At 43.0% G+C, this 19,005-nt stretch overlaps 1 protein-coding gene across 20 annotated transcripts in view; it reads right to left on the bottom strand.

The window, feature by feature from the left end:
- The window catches only part of PITPNM2 (phosphatidylinositol transfer protein membrane associated 2), a 218,913-nt gene that overhangs the window by 34,549 nt on the left and 165,359 nt on the right, over nucleotides 1-19,005 (bottom strand). For 17 of the 20 annotated variants that reach the window (XM_048821452.2, XM_048821451.2, XM_048821449.2 and 14 more), the window contains 8 exons: nucleotides 14,391-14,492; nucleotides 13,194-13,264; nucleotides 11,673-11,917; nucleotides 10,965-11,154; nucleotides 9,878-9,997; nucleotides 8,630-8,841; nucleotides 1,103-1,278; nucleotides 476-646 (listed from right to left, as the gene is read on the bottom strand). In XM_048821452.2, coding sequence (XP_048677409.1) covers nucleotides 476-646; nucleotides 1,103-1,278; nucleotides 8,630-8,841; nucleotides 9,878-9,997; nucleotides 10,965-11,154; nucleotides 11,673-11,917; nucleotides 13,194-13,264; nucleotides 14,391-14,492 — 1,287 coding nt within the window. Of the gene's footprint in view, nucleotides 1-475; nucleotides 647-1,102; nucleotides 1,279-6,064; nucleotides 6,864-8,629; nucleotides 8,842-9,877; nucleotides 9,998-10,964; nucleotides 11,155-11,672; nucleotides 11,918-13,193; nucleotides 13,265-14,390; nucleotides 14,493-19,005 lie in introns of those variants that run through there. The other 3 variants (XM_048821457.2, XM_048821468.2, XM_075120042.1) reach the window with 3 other exon arrangements.

The following is a 19,005-nucleotide window of genomic DNA, read 5'->3' as shown; positions in this document are numbered from 1 at the left end:
CTAATTGTATTCAGGCACCCAGTTGCCTCAGCTTGCTTCACCCATATTGATCATGTGCAACAAGGCAAACTGCATCCCTTACGTGGCTTTGCTCTGCTCCCTCCCAGCCCCTATCGACCCCCTGAAAGATCTAGTCCCTAAATCTCAGCCTAGCTGATCATGAATTTCATTCCTATGAAATGGTTCCAATCTCAAGCACTGCCTGGGATGTAAAATGGAGAACAACATACAGAGTACATTGCATATTGACTCACAGCAACTTGTGGGTTTTATTTAATAAATGACAACAATGGCATTTTGGATGTGAGGAGTTGAATTTGTAAAGAGAAATCCACTTGCCTGGGAACTTAGCTAAACACTAGGAGGTTAATCCTGTGCACCTCACTCACATGGTTAAAACACCCCCTCACTTCAGCAGCTATGCTGAGAGCACAGCCTTTGGGCATAGACAGATGATAGATAAAAACTAACGTACCCAGAAGAGCAGAACTGCCGTCACCTAATGGGAACCTCTGGTAGCGTGGAATATTGAAGGGAGGCAACACGTGGAATCTCTTTTCCAAAAGGGGCTCCAGGCGTGAGGCAGATGGGTCTGCAGGATGGAACAGGTTATAGACTTGTTGGCAGGCTGGCCTCAGCTGAAAGACTAAGGAGAAAAGGAGGGGGAAAAAAGAAACTCCCAAGTATTACGAAGTTATTTGTGAGGCTCGTATAAATCTATTTAAAAGGTGATATACTATTTGTAAAGCATGGGGGGAAAAAAGCCCTCTCAGAGTGCTTACTTCCATCACACTCCAGTTGTAAGTCAAGCAGGACAACTGATGTTTCTTTGGAACATACTTTACGAAATTTTTTGCAGCATATTTTTAGATTTTTGTTGTCTAGGGTTCAATGACAAAAAATGTGTAATCAATATTTATAGGAGTAGCTAGTACTAACTTGTATGGTGGAACAACACATATATAATTTAGTTTTACAATATGTTCTACAGTTCATCTCATCCAAGTTATTGGATTTCTTCTTTGCAAGTCTGAAAGCTTTTTTTGTAGAAGGTATTTAAAATGCCCACTAAGTGGAACTACTGGTACATGCCAAAACCTACTGTCAAGAGCTGGGATGACGGTTTTTCTCAATGCAAGGACCAGGCCCAAGGGAGACCCAAACAGGAAGAAATCAGTGATCTCAAATTCAAATTTTCCAACATTTCCTCCATCCAACATTGTGGAGCTACTCGATCGTCTGGATCCTGGGTCATTTCTCAGAACACTAGAATGTAAACTAAAACAACAATAAATTCATAAATAAGAACAGGGTCAAAAGCCAAAATTTTGTTCACAAGGGTGTGGGGTTTTTTAGAAAAAATGAACACAGATTGTAATGTGGCTAATCATGTAGACAATTCTTCTTATTTTAAGAAAAGGAAATGTATCCATTAATCACCTGTGCCTCTACATGCTAGTGAGCTACCCTATCAGAGCCGAGTCCCCTTGTTTCACTGATATGATCCAGTCCATAAATTCAAGCTCCAAGTGAGCTACAATCTCTAGGATTCCTGTTCCCACTCCTCCAATCTCTAATTCGCTCTTTGTGGGTTTGAGTAAAATGCTGGCTGCTGCTCCTGAAGTAGTAATTTGCATGCTAGCAAGAGCAAACAAAAATTACTATAGTACCATGCAAAAGGCAGCATTTACAATCAATTTTAACTTAACTCCAAGTACATGTATTGTTATTACCGTCTCTCTTCTTGTCAACATAATTCTTTTTATCATTTTTTCTTTTCATCACTCTATTTCTCAGTGCTACGGAAAGCAGTGAGCTGTGCTTACCCATTTCTTCTTCAAGGAAGTGGGACAAATGTTAGGGGATTACAAAGGAAAGAAAAAAGAAAATGGGAGGGGAAAGAGAAAAAGAAATATCAAAAACTGCAAGAGGGTTTCCTACATTCTTGTGCACTGACTTCACGCCACAGAGTTTTCTAACAGCATAAACTTATATAAAAACACATACACATTTATACCCCATATACTATGGTGGTGATTTCCATGTGATGAACTGCATTTATCATGCACCAGCAATGTCCTTCCCTAGATTCTGCACAGTAATCCATGTGTATCATGACGACTCACATTTTAAACTCCCCTCTTGCGCCATCCTGAGCCGCTTCAGAAAGCTTCAATTAAAAAATATAAAGCCTGCCCCTAATTTGTTTTTTTTCCCCCTTCTAAAGTGTCTAATTTCCCTACAAAATTCAATGGGTCTGAAGTGCAGGGTGGCAATATGCAGATTTAAAGGACAAGTATAAAGTCCAATATTCCAGGAACTCCAATAGGGTTAGAAACACAAGCTGTCTTACATGGGTAAGCTGGGGATCACTCCAGCTTCCAACAGGATAAAGTGCTTGTTTTTATTCTAGAGCTGGTGGATTGTGAGCTATCAGATACAAAATATCACAATGTATGAATTAGAAAGAGGTTATTTTAGGGAATAAAGAGGGTTGGGTTTTTTTCAGACTCTGAGTCTGAGTCTGAATTGTAATTTTCCAAGGCCTGCAGCGTTGGACCAAGACAATCTGGCTGTATTTAAAGCTCTCTGTAACATAGTTAAAAGAATTTTCCTGTAAAATAAGGGGGATGAATGAATTACATGACAGCTTGGTTTGAGAGAAAAGTTCTACTGGCCTGGAGTCAGGGATGACCCAAATAACACTGCCCTTCCCGGCTCTGGGGCAGAGTTCTAGAGGGGGTCACTGCAATTTGCCCTAGCTCTGCATGCACAAAGTGCTCATTCCTTAGGGGCACTTCTGAAAGTGTAGTGGCTGCCAGGCTGTGCAGTGAAGTCCTGCTACTTTCTGCTGCCTTGGAGCCCCCAGTGGAACATGGCTGTGTGCACTATGCCAACTGGGATACTGGAACAGCTGCCCTTGCATGCATCCTTCATCTGAGAACGCCAATCTGACAAATTAACAGCTGCGAATGACACACACAGTTGGGAAGGCGGCAAATTGGTTTCCCTCTGATTTTATTTTCCTCATTGTGCCTCCACTGGCTGCCAATCTAGACAGACACTAATAAAACCTTTGCACCATACCACACTGGCATGTATTTTCTGTAATACACACACAGCTCTATGTCTAGAGTTCTGGTTACCAATGAGAGCAAGTTATGATGCTTGCTTATACTATGCACACAAATCATTGAGAAAGTCAAAACAGTGGCAACAAGACAGTGAACAGCAATGACAGCTAAAATGAGCCTGTTTCCCTTCCTGTGATATGAACAATGCTCCAGGAGGTCATGCTGCTAGAACGCATGATGTTAGCGTGCGTGTGCAAAAGAACAATCATCTGGTAAAATTAGAACCATTTTAGCTGTCAGGGCTGCAACACGTTGGTCTTATGTGTAACTAAGACAACTTGATAAGCAACGAGTTCACCCTTATAGAGAAGACCCAGTCCATTAGCTTGATTTAAATGAATACGCAAAATGACAGACAGCACATATATCAAATGTATTATGGCAGGAATGGATTTTCTAGATGGGTTCCAATTTCTGTTACATTCCAAGCGCCTTCCTCCTGCAGCCTCCCTCAGGTCAGGTATGTGGGAAAGAAAACATACTCTAATAAGCCATTTGGTACAGTTTTTCTCATTTTAGTGGACATTCAACAGCCCTTTTGGGAATCAAAGGAAATGAGATCTGAGGGGGAATCACGATCCATCATGTCCCAAGCAATCCACATGGTCCTGCTTTTCCTTTATAATGCTACAGCTGCATTGATTAGACAGGATCAAACTGGGTTTAGTAGCAAGTCAACTAATTGACAGTAATATAAAACCAACACAACCAGAAATATTGTACCTGTGCAGAAGGATTGAATTTAAAAATAAAAGAGTGGTTCTCTCACCAGATGATGCTCCGACTTTGCTGGGCATTGTCCCAAAGTAGTGGATAAGTCTAACACATGAATGAAAATTAATCTGTCTTTGGCATGTGCTAAAGTCTGCATTGGGCACCAATGGAAAGATCACCATATGCCAGGCTGCCTGAATGACACACATTTGCTGTGCTCATTAGGAAAACTTGGGTCTCTCTCCTGCCAAGATCTCTGCACTAAGCCATGTAACCATGTTACATCATGTCTTGGTTTTCATAGCAAAAATTGATACTAGTGATAAAGTTATGTAGTGATAGGAAAGTGTACTGGTAACCCTGCTATTCATTAATCAATCATCATAAGCAGAGTGTAATGTAACACTCTGGTTATATGCAGTCATACAGGGGTAAACACAATGGACCTGCCAATATCCCTAGCCCACTCCGGGCCCACCACCCATTTTACAAAGAAAACAGGAAGCTGCTTGCCAGATACCAAATAAGGCCATGTTCCTTGGTTCAATCCAGGTACATCCCTCTCTGGCTTCTAGAGCAAGCAAGGAGGAGAAAACAGTACGTTTTGATTTGACCAGCATTTGCCTGTCTAATATGGGAGGTTGCCTTGCTAAGCTATGACAAGAGACTGATTGTCTTTTATTACCCTGGTGGAAAGAGCTTACTGGTTTTCCTAAATGCAGCCATCTTTTTTTAATATAGCAGTTCCATACCCCAATGCCATTCACTTTCATACCTTCCCTCTTGTATAGATCTTTTAGTAAAGGGCCCCTGACAGGTGAGTAGAGTCCAAGCCCCCAAGTTGGAATGGAAAGACAACTTTAGCTGGTGTAGGAGAATGAGGCTTGGAGTTGCATATAGTGTTCATCGCTTGTCAGGCAGTGAAAGGGAAGGATCAGTAGAAAATGTCTAGAACTCTCCTAATTCCACAAGCCGATAGAAATGCAGCAGTGAGGACATAAGCATCCTGCTTCAAAGAGGTGCTCCTTGAACAGTATCTAAGTGGTAACAGGACCTTCCTCTAGGAAAGTAATTCAATTAATAAATAATAAATTAAGTGATTTTTCTAGTGAACCATTTAAAAAGTTCATTATTATGCTACTTAAGGTTCTCAATACATATAAGAAGCTGAAACAGACTTTTGATGTAACTGAACAGGCTCCATGCTTAGTAAAGGGTACACATTAATTTGGAGGAGGGGCTTAACAGGGCAGAGGCAGCTTTGACTGCCTGTGCTGGCAATACTGTAAATATACAACACATGCCTCTGGCTGAGCCTATGCACTGGGAGATTCAGGAGTGTGTTATGAAAAAGATTTCCCAAAAGGGAAAATTCAGGCTGAAGAGCAAGAACAAAAGAACAAAAACCTTCCTCATAGCAAACTCTGTTAGAGTGGGGAGCAGTATGCCAAAGGAAGTGATGGGGGGACCCAAAGCTTACAACACTCAAATCTAATGCTGTGCTCAGTCTGAGCCCTGGTCTACACTACGAGTTTAGGTCGAATTTAGCAGCATTAGGTCGATTTAACCCTGCACCCGTCCACATGATGAAGACATTTTTGTCGACTTAAAGGGCTCTTAAAATTGACATCGCTGGGTCGAATTTGGGGTAGCATGGATGCAATTCAACAGTATTGGCCTCCGGGAGCTATCTCAGAGTGCTCCATTGTGACCACTCTGGACAGCACTTTCAACTCAGGTGCACTAGTCAGGTACACAGGAAAAGCCCTGGGGAGCTTTTGAATTTCATTTCCTGTTTGGCCATCTTGGCGAGCTCATCATTACAAGTGACCATGCAGTCCCAGAATCGCAAAAGAGCTCCAGCATGGACCGAAAGGGAGGAACTGGATCTGATTGCTGTATGGGGAAACGAATCCATGCTAACAGAACTCTGTTCCAAAAGACATAATGCCAATATATATGTCAAAATTTCCAAGGGCAAATGTGAGGTGTTTACAATGCTCACAACTGCAGCAGTGACTGGAGTGGGCTCTCACTTGCAGTGTTATGGCGTATGCACAGGCAATCCAGGAAAAAGGGTGAGAAATGATTGCCTGCCATTGCTTTCCCGGAGGGAGGAATTGGTCACTGACGACATGTAACCAAAACCACCTACGGCTACCTTGTCCGTTATCTCAATTTTTTTTTAATTAACAAAGAAAGCATGCATGGTTTCAAAACAATAGTTACTTTATTTCGAAGTGGGGAGGTTGGTTGGCTTACAGGGAATTAAAATCAACAAAGAGGGCGGGTTTGCATGAAGGAGAAATACACACAACTGTCACACCGTAGCCTGGCCAGTCATGAAACTGGTTTTCAAAGTCTCTGTGATGCGCAGCGCGCCTTGCTGTACTCTTCTAATCGGTGTCTGGCTGCTAAAAATCGGACACCAGGCAATTTGCCTCATCCTCCCACCCCACCATGTCGTCTCCCCTTACTCTCACAGATATTATGGAGCACACAGCAAGCAGCAATAACAATGGGAATGTTGGTTGCGCTGAGGTCTGACCAACAGCGCCAGCGAGCTTTTAAACGTCCAAAGGCACATTCTACCACCATTCTGCACTTGCTCAGCCTATAGTTGAACTGCTCCTTACTACTGTCCAGGCTTCATGAGACATGGGAGCAAGGGGTAGGCTGAGGTAGATGCGACCGCGCGGTGCTGCCGGTTAGGAAAGCAGCCTGAGGCAGAAGCCTCCAGCTCGCAGGAGATCAGGATAGCAGAGTTGCAGCAGAAGCGGTGGAGCCGTTCACCACTGATGCGAAGGCACCCAGGAGCGGCTGCTGTGTGGCCAAGGCAAAAGAGCAAGAGCTCTGGAGCTGTTACATGTGGAATGTATGGCTGCAAGATTTCTTCACCAGCAACAAAGGACAGGAATATGATGCTTGGATCACAGCAGCCCCCACAGTAGACTTGCCCGTAACAGCAGTGGTGACGGTGAGATGAGCAGGCTCCAGCTTGCAGTGCTATGGCATCTGCGTGGTTAACCCAGAAAAAAAAGCCGCGAAACGATTGTCTGCCGTTGCTTTCACGGAGGGAGGGAGGGACGACTGACGACATGTACCCAAAACCACCCGCAACAATGTTTTTGCCCCATCAGGCATTGGGAGCTCAACCCAGAATTCCAGTGGGCTGTGGAGACTGTGGGAACGCTACCCACAGTGCACAGCTCCGAAAGTCGACGCTAGCCACGGTACTGTGGACGCACTCCGCCGACTTACTGTGCTTTGTGGGGCGCATGCAATCTACTGTATAAAACCACTTCTGAAAAATCAACTTCTATAAAAATTGACCTAATTTTGTAGCACAGACATACCCTGAGTAACCTGTCAAGGACACTCCTGCATTAACTGGGGACATCCTGGATGGGAACTAATTGGTCTCTTCCATCTCTAATGCATAGGATTCTGTTCTTTTAGGACCCATGATCATCTCATTTCTTCTCCCAGGTTTCCACTGCATCTCTGGCAGATCCATGAGGATCCCTCATCTCCCTGCTTGACATGCGAGGCCCTGGGCTCCTCCCACTCACCTCCAGGCAAGAAGGCTTGGCTGGAACCACCCTTCAGACCAGTCAATGCTGCTCCTTAAACAAGGTCAGGGTCAGTATTGGACAAAGCTGAGCAATTCTGGGGACTGTAGTGCTGCACCTAGAGCATCCCAAACCCCATGGCCTGGGAGCAAGGGACTACTGCCCTGAACTTGTGTCTCCAGAATAGCAGCAAAGGGCCCTATGAACCTGGGAAGGGCCCAGGGTCAGCGTTCATATCCATCCTCAAATATCCCAGTGTTTAGGGATACTCATAACAGATGGCTTGGGCCCATCTCTCTGACCAACAGGCCAGCCAGGTCAGGATCAATTTTGATAGATGACTAAATTTAAAATGACATTTGACTCTAAGTTCTCTTGCCTTGTCCGTAGCTGCACTGGTTACAGACACTCTATTTCAGGAATGGCCAACCTGTGGCTCCGGAGCCACATGCGGCTCTTCAGAAGTTAATATGTGGCTCCTTGTATAGGCACCGACTCTGGGGCTGGAGCTACAGGTGCCAACTTTCCAATGTGCTGGGGGGTGCTCACTGCTCATCCCCTGGCTCTGCCACAGGCCCTGCCCCCGCTCCATCCCTTCCTGCCCCCTCCCCTGAGCCTGCAGTGCCCTCATTTCCCGCCCCCACCCCAGAGCCTCCTGCACACCATCAGCGCCTCCCCCTCCTTCCCTGCACCTGATCGGGAGGTGCGGGGAAGGAGGGGGAGGCATTGATCGGCAGGATTGCCAGTGGGTAGGAAGTGCTGAGAACGGCTGGGGAAGCTGATGGGGGGCTGCTGACGTATTACTGTGGCTTTTTGGCAATGCACATTGTTAAATTCTGGCTTCTTCTCAGGCTCAGGTTGGCCACCCCTGCTCCATTTGCTCCATCCTGCTGCAGTAACATGGCAAAAAAATAACCACCAACCTCTTGCTACTCTTGTGTGGCCATTTTACCCTCACTGTAACATGGGTGCAGCACAGCAGCAACTCATGGGTAATTTTGTCCCCACAATCACACAGTATCGTAGAATGCTGCTGGTAATTCCTCTGCAAAGCCCACACTTGCCAATGGAATCTGAACACCTCTGATATTCTTCAGCAACATTCCTCATCCTTGCCATCCCCGGGGTTACAAAACAACATTAAAACTGCACACGGGCGTCTCTCTTGCCCCCGGGGATTCCTGACTCACCTTTCCTTTGAAACCTTACCTTGAAAGGAATGCCTGATGTTGCTTTATTGTGTCCATTTCGTAGGTTGATGAATCACTCCTTTTTCGGGGTAGCTGCTTCTTTGGATCCTCTCCGTTGCTACGAGGAATATCAATGTTGCTTCTGCTGAGGTGTCTGCTAGCCTCCAGGTTGGAGCCACTGGAACAATAACTGTTGTTCACAATTATTCCAGGAGACAGGAGGTCAGTGTCCTAGGATTTGAAGTACACAGGCATCAGGCAACAAGTCAGAAGTGCAACCACATTAGACCCTCCCTCTTCAAATAACCGCACTGCCTCCTCATTTGTTCCAGTTCAAATCTACCTAATCTCTCCATTTCCTAACACACCTATCTAAGTGGACTCCAGGAATTTTTCTACTTTACCTACCTCGGAGTGCAACTGAAAAACTTAAAAAGGACACTAACAACTTGAAGCTCCACTCACACCATCTGGGAGAATAGGAGGTTTGATGGTCCTGAGCAACATTACTCAGAACATCCTAGTCTGTGATGAATTTTCACTTGACAAGTATACTAAAAAAAACTAGCTTCATATGGGATTTCTGGTATTGAAACCTAAAACCAAACATTTCTTTCTATAGTCACTAGGCGGGTGTACAATACAAAACAATACAAAACAGCAGGGTTGGGCAAAGCCTACCCCAAAAGTCGTGACACAAGCACACACCCCAGTGTGCACACTCCCTCCATGAAACTGGAAAATGGAGCTTTGTTCTTTCTGACGAAAGCCCTAAATACATTAGAAACAGTCCATGTTTTCTAAAATACATTCTTATGCTTTGACAACCACATTAGCAGTGAGAAGAAAAGGAGTACTTGTGGCACCTTAGAGACTAACCAATTTATTTGAGCATAAGCTTTCATGAGCTACAGCTCACTTCATCGGATGCATGCTGTAGCTCACGAAAGCTTATGCTCAAATAAATTGGTTAGTCTCTAAGGTGCCACATGTACTCCTTTTCTTTTTGCGAATACAGACTAACACGGCTGTTACTCTGAAACCTGACATTAGCAGTGGTGACTATTGCTGATATTAGGGCATCACTGACAGAGTCCTAACCAGTCCTCCTCCATAGTGCCTATGTCCTGGGCAGAGGGGGATGACTGGAGGTGGAAGAGGGAAGGATTAAACATGGAGCCCTCCCTTCCGTCTGGAGCTCTGGAAGGACAGGGAAGTTCTGTGGCCAACACAGTTATCCTGACTGGTTTCTAGTAGGCTGCATTACCTGCACACTCACAATACTCCCTCGTCGGCTGCTGTTTTGGCTCTCACACACACTCTGATTGCTGTAACATAAGGCATCAAATCCCAGGATTCCTCCTACGCAGTCCCCTACCAAACAGACCTGAAAGAGAAACCAGAGGTGGGAAAAAAACCCAAAATGATCCCGCTCACTTTGAATTCACAGAAATACTAGCTAAAGGAATAAAGGATGTAAGCCCAGAAAATGGGGAACATGAGATCCTTCATGTATTTATCAGCATCACTGCTTAATCACATAATATGTACCTAGGAGTCCTCGCTAGCCCAAGCAGTTATGGAATTATTGACCATCATGTCTCAGATGGGCGAGTTCTGGGTCAGCAGTTACTCTATACCAGGCTATGAGGTACTCTGGAAGGTTTCCAGCTATGGAGCAGATCTGGCTTGAGGCAGGATCTGAGATAATTTCTTCCCATATGGGAGGTCGTGAAAACCCTGATTATAAAAGGTGGGGAGAGGCAGAAGCACTTGTGATACATGGCAAGGAAAGACAGTCCAGTGGTTAAGGCACCACCCTGGGTTTCAGGAGGCCCAGATTCAATTCTCACAAACTTTGTGTTCAACCTTGGGCAAAGTCACTTAGCCTCTCAGTGCCTCAGTTTCTTGTCTGGAGGCTGTAGAACTCCAGTGGGGACAATAGCACTGCCCTACCTCCTGGGGCGTTGTGAGGATAAATACATTAAAGACTGTGAGGAGCTCAGATGTTACGGTAATGGGGGCCAGAGGAGTACCTAAAACAGATAAAGAGCATTTCTTACACCTCATTTGGAGAGACACATCACACCTATGGTGTCTTTCGTTTAAGCTTCACATGTTTACAGTTAAATTTCTTAGCTCTAATTTGCATTGTCTTCTTATAAAAATGAATCTCCAATAAGAACAATGTAAAATAAGGGAAAATCTTTATCTTAAAAACAAAACAAGAAGCCCAAGAAAACATTTTCATAAATTAGCCCAGCATTGTCAAACTTTTCCAACTCTTCCAAGAGATTCAGAGGGAAATGGCCTTGTTTGCTCTTCATTTTATTGTTCTAAAACTGCTTACCCACCTGGCCAGTAAATGATGTGCCTTCTTCTGATTTAATGAACTCGCTGTAGGCTTGATTGGCTCTCAAAATCACCGTGGCTACCGCCTCCTGATATTGTGGGGATGATGTTGCTAGCAGAGGAAGCGCAGCGAGTGGAATGTGATCCTGACTATTGGAGAGGCATCCTTCATCATAACTGTAAGGGCTGAGGCTGAATATAGGAGAGGAGATAAAAGACACAGAGGCTTGCATTATGAGTTCATCATTTGCAGCCAGCACAATCAATGTTTCAGATCATAAAAAAAAAAAATCTCAAAGTACAAAAGCTGTGTGTTCTCTTGCTGGTAGAAATGCTCTTGGGCTGGGGAAAATGCACTTCTTTCCCCCTTAAACCTAAACCTTCAGAGAACACACACAGTCAGAATGACCCTTGGACAACAACTCTGTAAATTCAAGTTTAAGTACTTATCTGACTAGTTTGAGTAAATCAATCACAGAACTCCAGCTGCACTGCTATTGTATTCATTACAGCCATGTATAAAATTGAGGCTTGAAGTCTTGCTAGTTAATTAATAAAGTCCGCTCTCAAAGTGTGTGGACAGCTCTCATCAATATTGAGCATCCTCAACAAGGACAGAGCATACCCCATAGTGTTGATTATAGATGCACTACAACAGAGTAAAATTTTACAAATGTACCCCACTCCAAGATAAAGGAGCACTAACTTACTTGGATACCAGTGAAAAGGCTTCTGAGCAGATGGCTGGGCAAGAGACTAGCTTGACTGCAACGTGTCCAAGAGCAGCTGGGTAATGTACCCTCATGACTGTATCAAACACTGTTGTGATAGTATTGACATCTCCTTGTTTAGAATTCTGATCACCACTTCCTGTATCCAGAATGTTTCCTCCATGTAGTACCAAGATTAGGACGTGGATTTTGCTTGGCTGCATTAATGGCTGCACTGATTCATCCTAAAAGGAAATGAAACAAAATATAGTGAAAGTACTTGTTTCCCCCAAGCCTTTGGTATTTGCCCCAACAAAACTATGTTTATTTAGCACCTTCTCTTCTACAGCCCTTCACAACGTACTTACAACACTGCCCCTGAAATACAGGCACCTCCAGGGGACAGGCCAATTCCTACTCAATAGCAACAAAACACATACATTGTCCATACAACTGTAATTGGTGCACTTCAAGATACACAACTGTGGGGATTTCAAGCCCAAGAAGGACTCCCGTAGTGAGGGTATCTTTAAAGAAAATTGATTCTTTCTTCTTTCAGTAATAAATGTTTTATGTGTGTAGTTCTTCCCCGTGTAGTTCTGAGATGCCATGAATAACCCGGAGGCTTATCAGCAGTCACCTGTAAGCTCCTTTCCTGTCAAGTTCAATGACTTCTGGTCGTAAAGGTAAGGTAAGCACACCCAAGGAATTTCTGACTAGCTTAGGGGTGGAGAGGGCTCTTTGGATTCTTTAATCCGATCAAGCCCTAGAAAATTACTTCAAGACATGTTTCTGGAAATACAACTACACTTGGATAATTAAGACTTGTTAAACTTGTAAAATAAAAACATGGCTCCTCCCCATAAGGAACAATTAACAGATTTTAGAATTACTCTATTACACCCTCACTCGATTGGTTTTCCACCTCATTTCTGCGCATGTTAATTTTGGAACAAATCTAGAGGGTTTTTGGTGGGGGGTGGGGAGGATTTGTCCATAATGTGATTTGAGCTTGCATGTCTCTCTAGAGGGAGGAATAAAAATCCCTGCTCCACTTTGTGCTACAACGAAAGATGAGCCTGAATCACAAAGAGCTCACAACTTCTCAGTACATCAGGGCTGTTTGTATCTGGGGCTCAGATTTGGATCCATCTCTGTAACCAAGTTTGAAAATGATTTTCAAACAGGGTTTTGAACAGTGCATTGACAGCTACTTCTGAATATGTTTGCTGCTAGGCTAGTTCAAGGGTACATCATTTGTTCTTTCAGCTGAGGAACTTTATGATTGCCATTCACAAGCTTTGTAGTTTTTTATGTGTGGTTAACAATATTCCATAGGTAGGTACCTTAATGAAGTAACTGTGTAAGCATGGTCATGAACTAGCTCCATGACACAGAGATGCCACAAGGGACACATAAAAAACATCTGCAGCAATGAAGTTCGCTATTTACTCCATCACTTCACCAGCTACATTCTCTAAACAAATAGGGATTTTAATTTGATGCAATCTAAGTGCTTACCTCTATGATGCTTAGCCTTTCCACACTGGAACCAACATGGTACTCTGTTGATGTTTCATGATACAAGTCATCTGGAATTAAAGAGGTTTCTAATATAAGTACAGCCAGACTCCATTCTATACAGCAGCTATATAAATGATGGCACTGGCTGTGGTTCTCAATTTTTTCAACATCAGGATCCACCTCCCACCTACTCAGATTACCTCCCGCATTTAGCAATTTGGGAAAGATGGGGTATGTGTGATCCCAACACTTTTTGGTCACCTCCCAAGCTGAGAACCCATGAGCTACGCCATCATTAAATGTCCTAGTAGTTCTCTCTTTTTTAACATGAAGGTTTTTCTAAAGGATATTCAGCTGTAGAACTGAGGACACAGCCCATATTTTGAAAAAAAGGGGCACAATTCAGATTTGGTGTGAGCAGGCAGGAGCCCACTGAAGGAAATGGAATTGCAAATTGCTAACAACAGTCTAAATTTGGCCACATGTCTCTTCATCAAGGAGATAACTGTTCTTCTCAAGCAACTAAAGAGCGGCAGTGGGAGATACCCTGGCACAGCTGTTAGAAACCATCAGCTGCACAGGAGCATGGAAGAGGCTATTTGAACTCTAACAAGGGAATGGGGTTTGACCTGCTCCTGCATGCGTGGATTTACTTGACTCAAGAAAGCCCAAGTGTAATCTTCACCACACCCATATCACTGGATGAATCAGTCTAACTTGATGAGTCAATTTCCTTTCAGCACTTCAAGAAGGCTTAGAGAGGAAGATGTTATCAGACGAGGAGGATACAGGTGAGAAGGCTAAACCTTCTCCTAACAGAAACCCCTGTTGTGTGGGGAGGGAGCAAGGGGTTAAGAAGTCTGAGGAATGTATGGGTGATTTAAGACCACACCACAGCATTTAATCATTTTATCAGATAATTGCTTTTGTTATAGTAAGAAATCAAACTGAAATGGAACGTGAGAGAGAGAGAGAGAGAGAGAGTCTGAAAGACAAGATCTCCCTATTCCTAACTCCTGCTTGGACACTGAATCTCTCCAGGGCCTTGGGCAAGTCACTTCTCCCTGCCTCAGTTTCTCCAGCTGTAAAATGGGGGTAACAAATTTTATCATCTTTAGAGGCTGGTCATGAAGATTAAATTAAGTGACTGTAAAAAATGCTATGTACAGTGTGAAGTAAAAAGAAATAAATTACCCTGGATATCGCATTCAGAACTTCCAATTTTATCCATGAGATCGTTGGAACTCCATTTGGTGATTTCTTTCGGGAACCCCTCTTCGTTGTCAGAAAAGTCCTCTTTAAAGACAGAAAAAATATTTTTGATACACTTGTATATGTATGTGCAGACGTGTGTATGCACGCACATACACACATTACAAAAATACAGCATGTCTATAAATAAAAGAATACCTTTATTAATTCTGTGTAACCTCATTGCAATTTGAGGCAAGATAATGTTTAAATGTGTTTGTATAATCTACTAGTAACTGAATGCTCGTGCTGTCACGTGGATGTGGCAGTTGGGCCACGAAACCCACCACCTGTGCAGTCTCCCTCATGTAACCATAAAATTGGTTAAATTTGCATAAAATTGCATAAAAACATGCAAATTAGCTGCAGAGTAAGGATGGTGACTGGCTGAGTTACCTCTGGTATGACAATGGTCTAGGATTCTTGGCATGGCATAGATACATGTAGTGTAGCTGTACAAAGCACAGATACAATTTGTAAAGTCAAAATGGCTGAAGACTTAAACACTGGATGGTAACATATCACAAATCTCAGTGATGATTGAAACTGGTGATATTCTAAACAAAAAGAGTTCTCAATCCTCTTCTAGCTGTCTCCATTGCTTCACATTGACTCAATAGACCTTCTAGGCTTCAGAGCGACACACAGAGAGTGACTATCCTGGAATCTTATACAGACACCAGCTCTCAGGACAGTGAGAGCAAAATGCATTTTAAATACAAAAGAAAAGATGTTTAAGTTAATCACCAGAGTATACAAGTAATCTGTGTATAGCTCTGAAATATGTATAGGTAGATTTAAATTCTTGTTAGTTGTTAGAATCCAAGTGTTGGTGTTTTCCTTGACACGTTTTCTGTCCTAAACTATATTGTAAACACTGCTGTATGATTTTAAAAAACCTCACTGATTTACCCCTACTACTTCAGACCTGTCTCCTTCTGTCCAAACTAAAACCTTGGCTTGTCTCGCTGACATCTCCTTGTGGTCGTGTAGCCACCAGCTCAAGCTCAGTGTGCCTAAAACAGAGCTCCTGATCCCCCCCTCTCCAGCCCTCCTTGCTATCTCCCTTCTCGATCACTGTGGACACCACCATCATACTGACTGTCACTCATGCTTGTACAGCGGGCACCATCTTCAACTTGGATCTCTCTCTAGGTCCTCAAATACAGGGAGTGTCTAAATCTTGCCCATTTTTCCTGCATAACATCTTTAAGACACAGACTTTCTTATCCATCCACACAGTTAACTCTCTCATACAAGCCTTCACCATCTTGCGTCTTGAATACTGCAACATCCTTCTCTTTGGCCTTGACAAACGCAATCTTGCCCCCTTCTTATCCACTGAGAATGCTGTTGCAAACAGTTTTCTTAGCCCATTGTTTTGACCATGTCAACCTTCTCTTTGCATCCCTCCACTGACCCCCCTTGTCTGCTGCATCAAACATAAGCTCTGGTCTTCACTTTCAAGGCCCTTGATGGCCTATCCTCTCTTGGCCTACCACCTCTCTTTCACTATCACAATGTTGACTCTCATCTCTGATCAGCCTCCATTGCCCATTTGTTACATTTTCTAACAAGCACCTTCGTGCTTTCTCCCACGCCTGTACTCAAGCTTGGGAGGAGCTCCCCGTAAACACTCACAAAACTAATTCACTATCATCCATCTAAACTCTCCTTTGCCATGATGCCTCCAAAAACAACCTGATGAGGCTGGAGGGCTGAGACCACTGCCCATCGTACTGACTGACACAGACTCATTGGGTACGTCTACACAGACCAAATAAAGCTCATGCCAGCAAGTCTCAGAGCCCAGGTCAGCTGAATTAGTCTCAAGGGGCTGATACTGTGGGGCTAAAGATAGCAGTGTAGATGCTCAGGTGGGAGCCCAGGCTCTGAGACCCTCCCCCTCACTGGGTTTCAGAGCCTGGCCACCAGCCCGAGCTGGAATGTCTACACTGTTATTTTTAGCCCTGCAAGCCCAAGTCAGGTAACCCAGCCACGGAGACTCACTGAAGTAAGTTTTTTTTCTGCCGTAGGGTAGTCATACCCATTGTTTCTTTGTGCTCCCTGTCTGCCTGTATCCGTCTGTTGTTGTCTCTTGTCTTATACTAATATGGTGGGCACTTTGGAGCAAGGACCATCTTTTTTGTTCTGTGTTTGTACGGAATGTAATACAGTGGGAGTCCTGGCCCATGAGTAAGGCTCCTACATGCTACAGAAATACAAATAATAAATAGGCACCATGATCCACTTCAGGAGTTGCTGCATTTCAGGAGTGGGTGCAGCAATCCCTACATTTGTCATACATATCTCCCAGAGGAGTTAGGAAGCTTAGCTGCTTTGTTTGTCTAGCTCTGAGATCTTTGGATTAAAGGGTGCTAAGTATCATTATTTTTAACACCAAAGTACCTAAAAGGAATAAAGCAAACTTAATTCCCTAGGCTATTTTGGGCATTAATAAATTTGAATAAATCTAAGCCTGAACCTGGTCACATTTAGGAAGAGCAACAAGACACCCACTTTGCACAGGCTTTCCACTTTATACTGACCATGGGCTAGAAATCCCGGGCACCAGGCCTAGTCTATACTAGAATAGATTTGCCAGGATAGCTATATTGACAAACTCACCTAGAGTATATGCAGCTTATACTGGCAAAAGAGTGCTTTTGCCAGTATAGCTTATATCCCTGAATGAAATAAGCTATACAGGTAAAGCAATTTTTTTTTTGCTGGTATAACTACTAGGGCTTTACCGATACAAACATGTTGTTAAAAAATTGCACCCCTTGCCAACATTCCTGTACTGGCAAAAGTTAAATGTGTAGACCCGCCCAATGGTGTCACTCTGTTCTCTAGATTGTAAGCACGTGAGCTAAAAGAGGGAATAGTGCAATGGCTCCTCATTCCTGGACAAGGTCTTGGATGCAATTTTAAGCTGGGTAAAGTGCTCTCTGATAGTATGGTGTTAGGCTCCTATAAATGTTTGATGTATGTAATAATGACATCATAGTTTGCTCAGAACTCTGAGCTCATGTCTTAGCAAGTGAAAAATTCTTTCAAATCACCTTCGAAAAATGCCAAGTCTGGCAAGCAAACAGATTTAACCGTATAACACCCCTATTGACACACCTGCCTGATTGCTAGCCAGGAAGTTGTTAAGTGATTTTTTCTTTTTTCAGTTTTGAGACTTGGAAGCTGGAGCATATTAAATATTTGTTTCTCCTACACTGCAGAGTGGAACTTAGTAAAAACCCACCAGCAAAATCTGCTCTATTAAAAGTATTAGAATTCTCAAATGGAAATGTATGAAAGACTATTGGATTTGCGGTGCACCAGTTATCTTCCTACGAGCTATCACCATTATTCAGTCAAGCACAGCTATCTGCAGGGACAGGTTTAATTAAACACAGTTATTAAGTGACTTCATTAGTATTTCTTGTCCAGACTCAGGAGACATAGCAGCAAAGCAAATGTGTCTTTGAAGAGCATTAGAATCTGTGTTACTAGAGAGTGTGTAACATTATGCCTCATACAACTTTCACCTTCATTAAATTACTATTTGTTAAGCATAGCGAGCTTGTCAGATGACAGGCACTGTATCAATATCATTATTCTAAAACTCTTCTTTCATCTAACAAAACCCTCTCCCTGTAGACTGCCCACAGTCAGAGGCCAATTCTTTAGCAGACCATCTCTGACTTTTGGGCACTCTTCCCTCTGACACTGCAGAGAAACCAATTAATGACCCCTCAAATCTGCACATAAAACACTGCTTTTGTTCAGCTTTTATGTAATCCTGATTTGAAATCATATTTATCACTGAAGGTTAATTGTGTTTTAATTGTATTTATCGTTCCAGGCTTAGCGATTTTTTTTCCTGAAGAGGTAAATTTAACGAAGAGTTATAAACATAAAAATGACTGCAATTTCAGCTATCTCCAAGATGTAAAAGCTATAACCTTCAGATTCACAGGCTAAGGTTCTCTTTTTTTTTGTTGCTTTACAGCTACTAATAAGACCATTAGTTACAAGGTTCTTTGGATCAGGAACAAAAAGATTTTGAAACCCTATTCTTTTCAGAAAATCTGATAAACAGCTAAGAGTTATATAAAGGGGGTTGAATGCACTGCTGCGCAAAGACTGTTTATTTTTAGTGCTTTTAATAACACTTCAACCATAAAAGATAGCGACCCGGAAATGGTAATGTCAGCATGCCATTTAATTCTTCCAACCCGAATAAAACTTGAGTTGATCTGATTTCACTGCACAGAGAGAATGAACGAACAGGTAACACCACATGATACCTCTGCCAACGGGAATACACCAGAGAAATCGTGTGTGTCAAACTGACAGAGAACAAAAAGGGGGAGATTAAATTCAAAGCTTCTCCAGCAACTTAATCTAAATATTGAACTCATTTCCTTGAGAGGTTTAATTATAGGTCTTACTGCTGCTTAAATGATCACCAAATATGACATTACTCCTATTATAATTTATTATAGTATAGATATTACTGTATTTTTAACTCTCCTTACCAGAACATGCCAGTGACTGAGAA

Source organism: Caretta caretta, chromosome 15, assembly GCF_965140235.1.
Source record: "Caretta caretta isolate rCarCar2 chromosome 15, rCarCar1.hap1, whole genome shotgun sequence".
Taxonomy (NCBI): domain Eukaryota; kingdom Metazoa; phylum Chordata; order Testudines; family Cheloniidae; genus Caretta; species Caretta caretta.
This window is presented reverse-complemented; position numbering and strand designations above follow the sequence as displayed.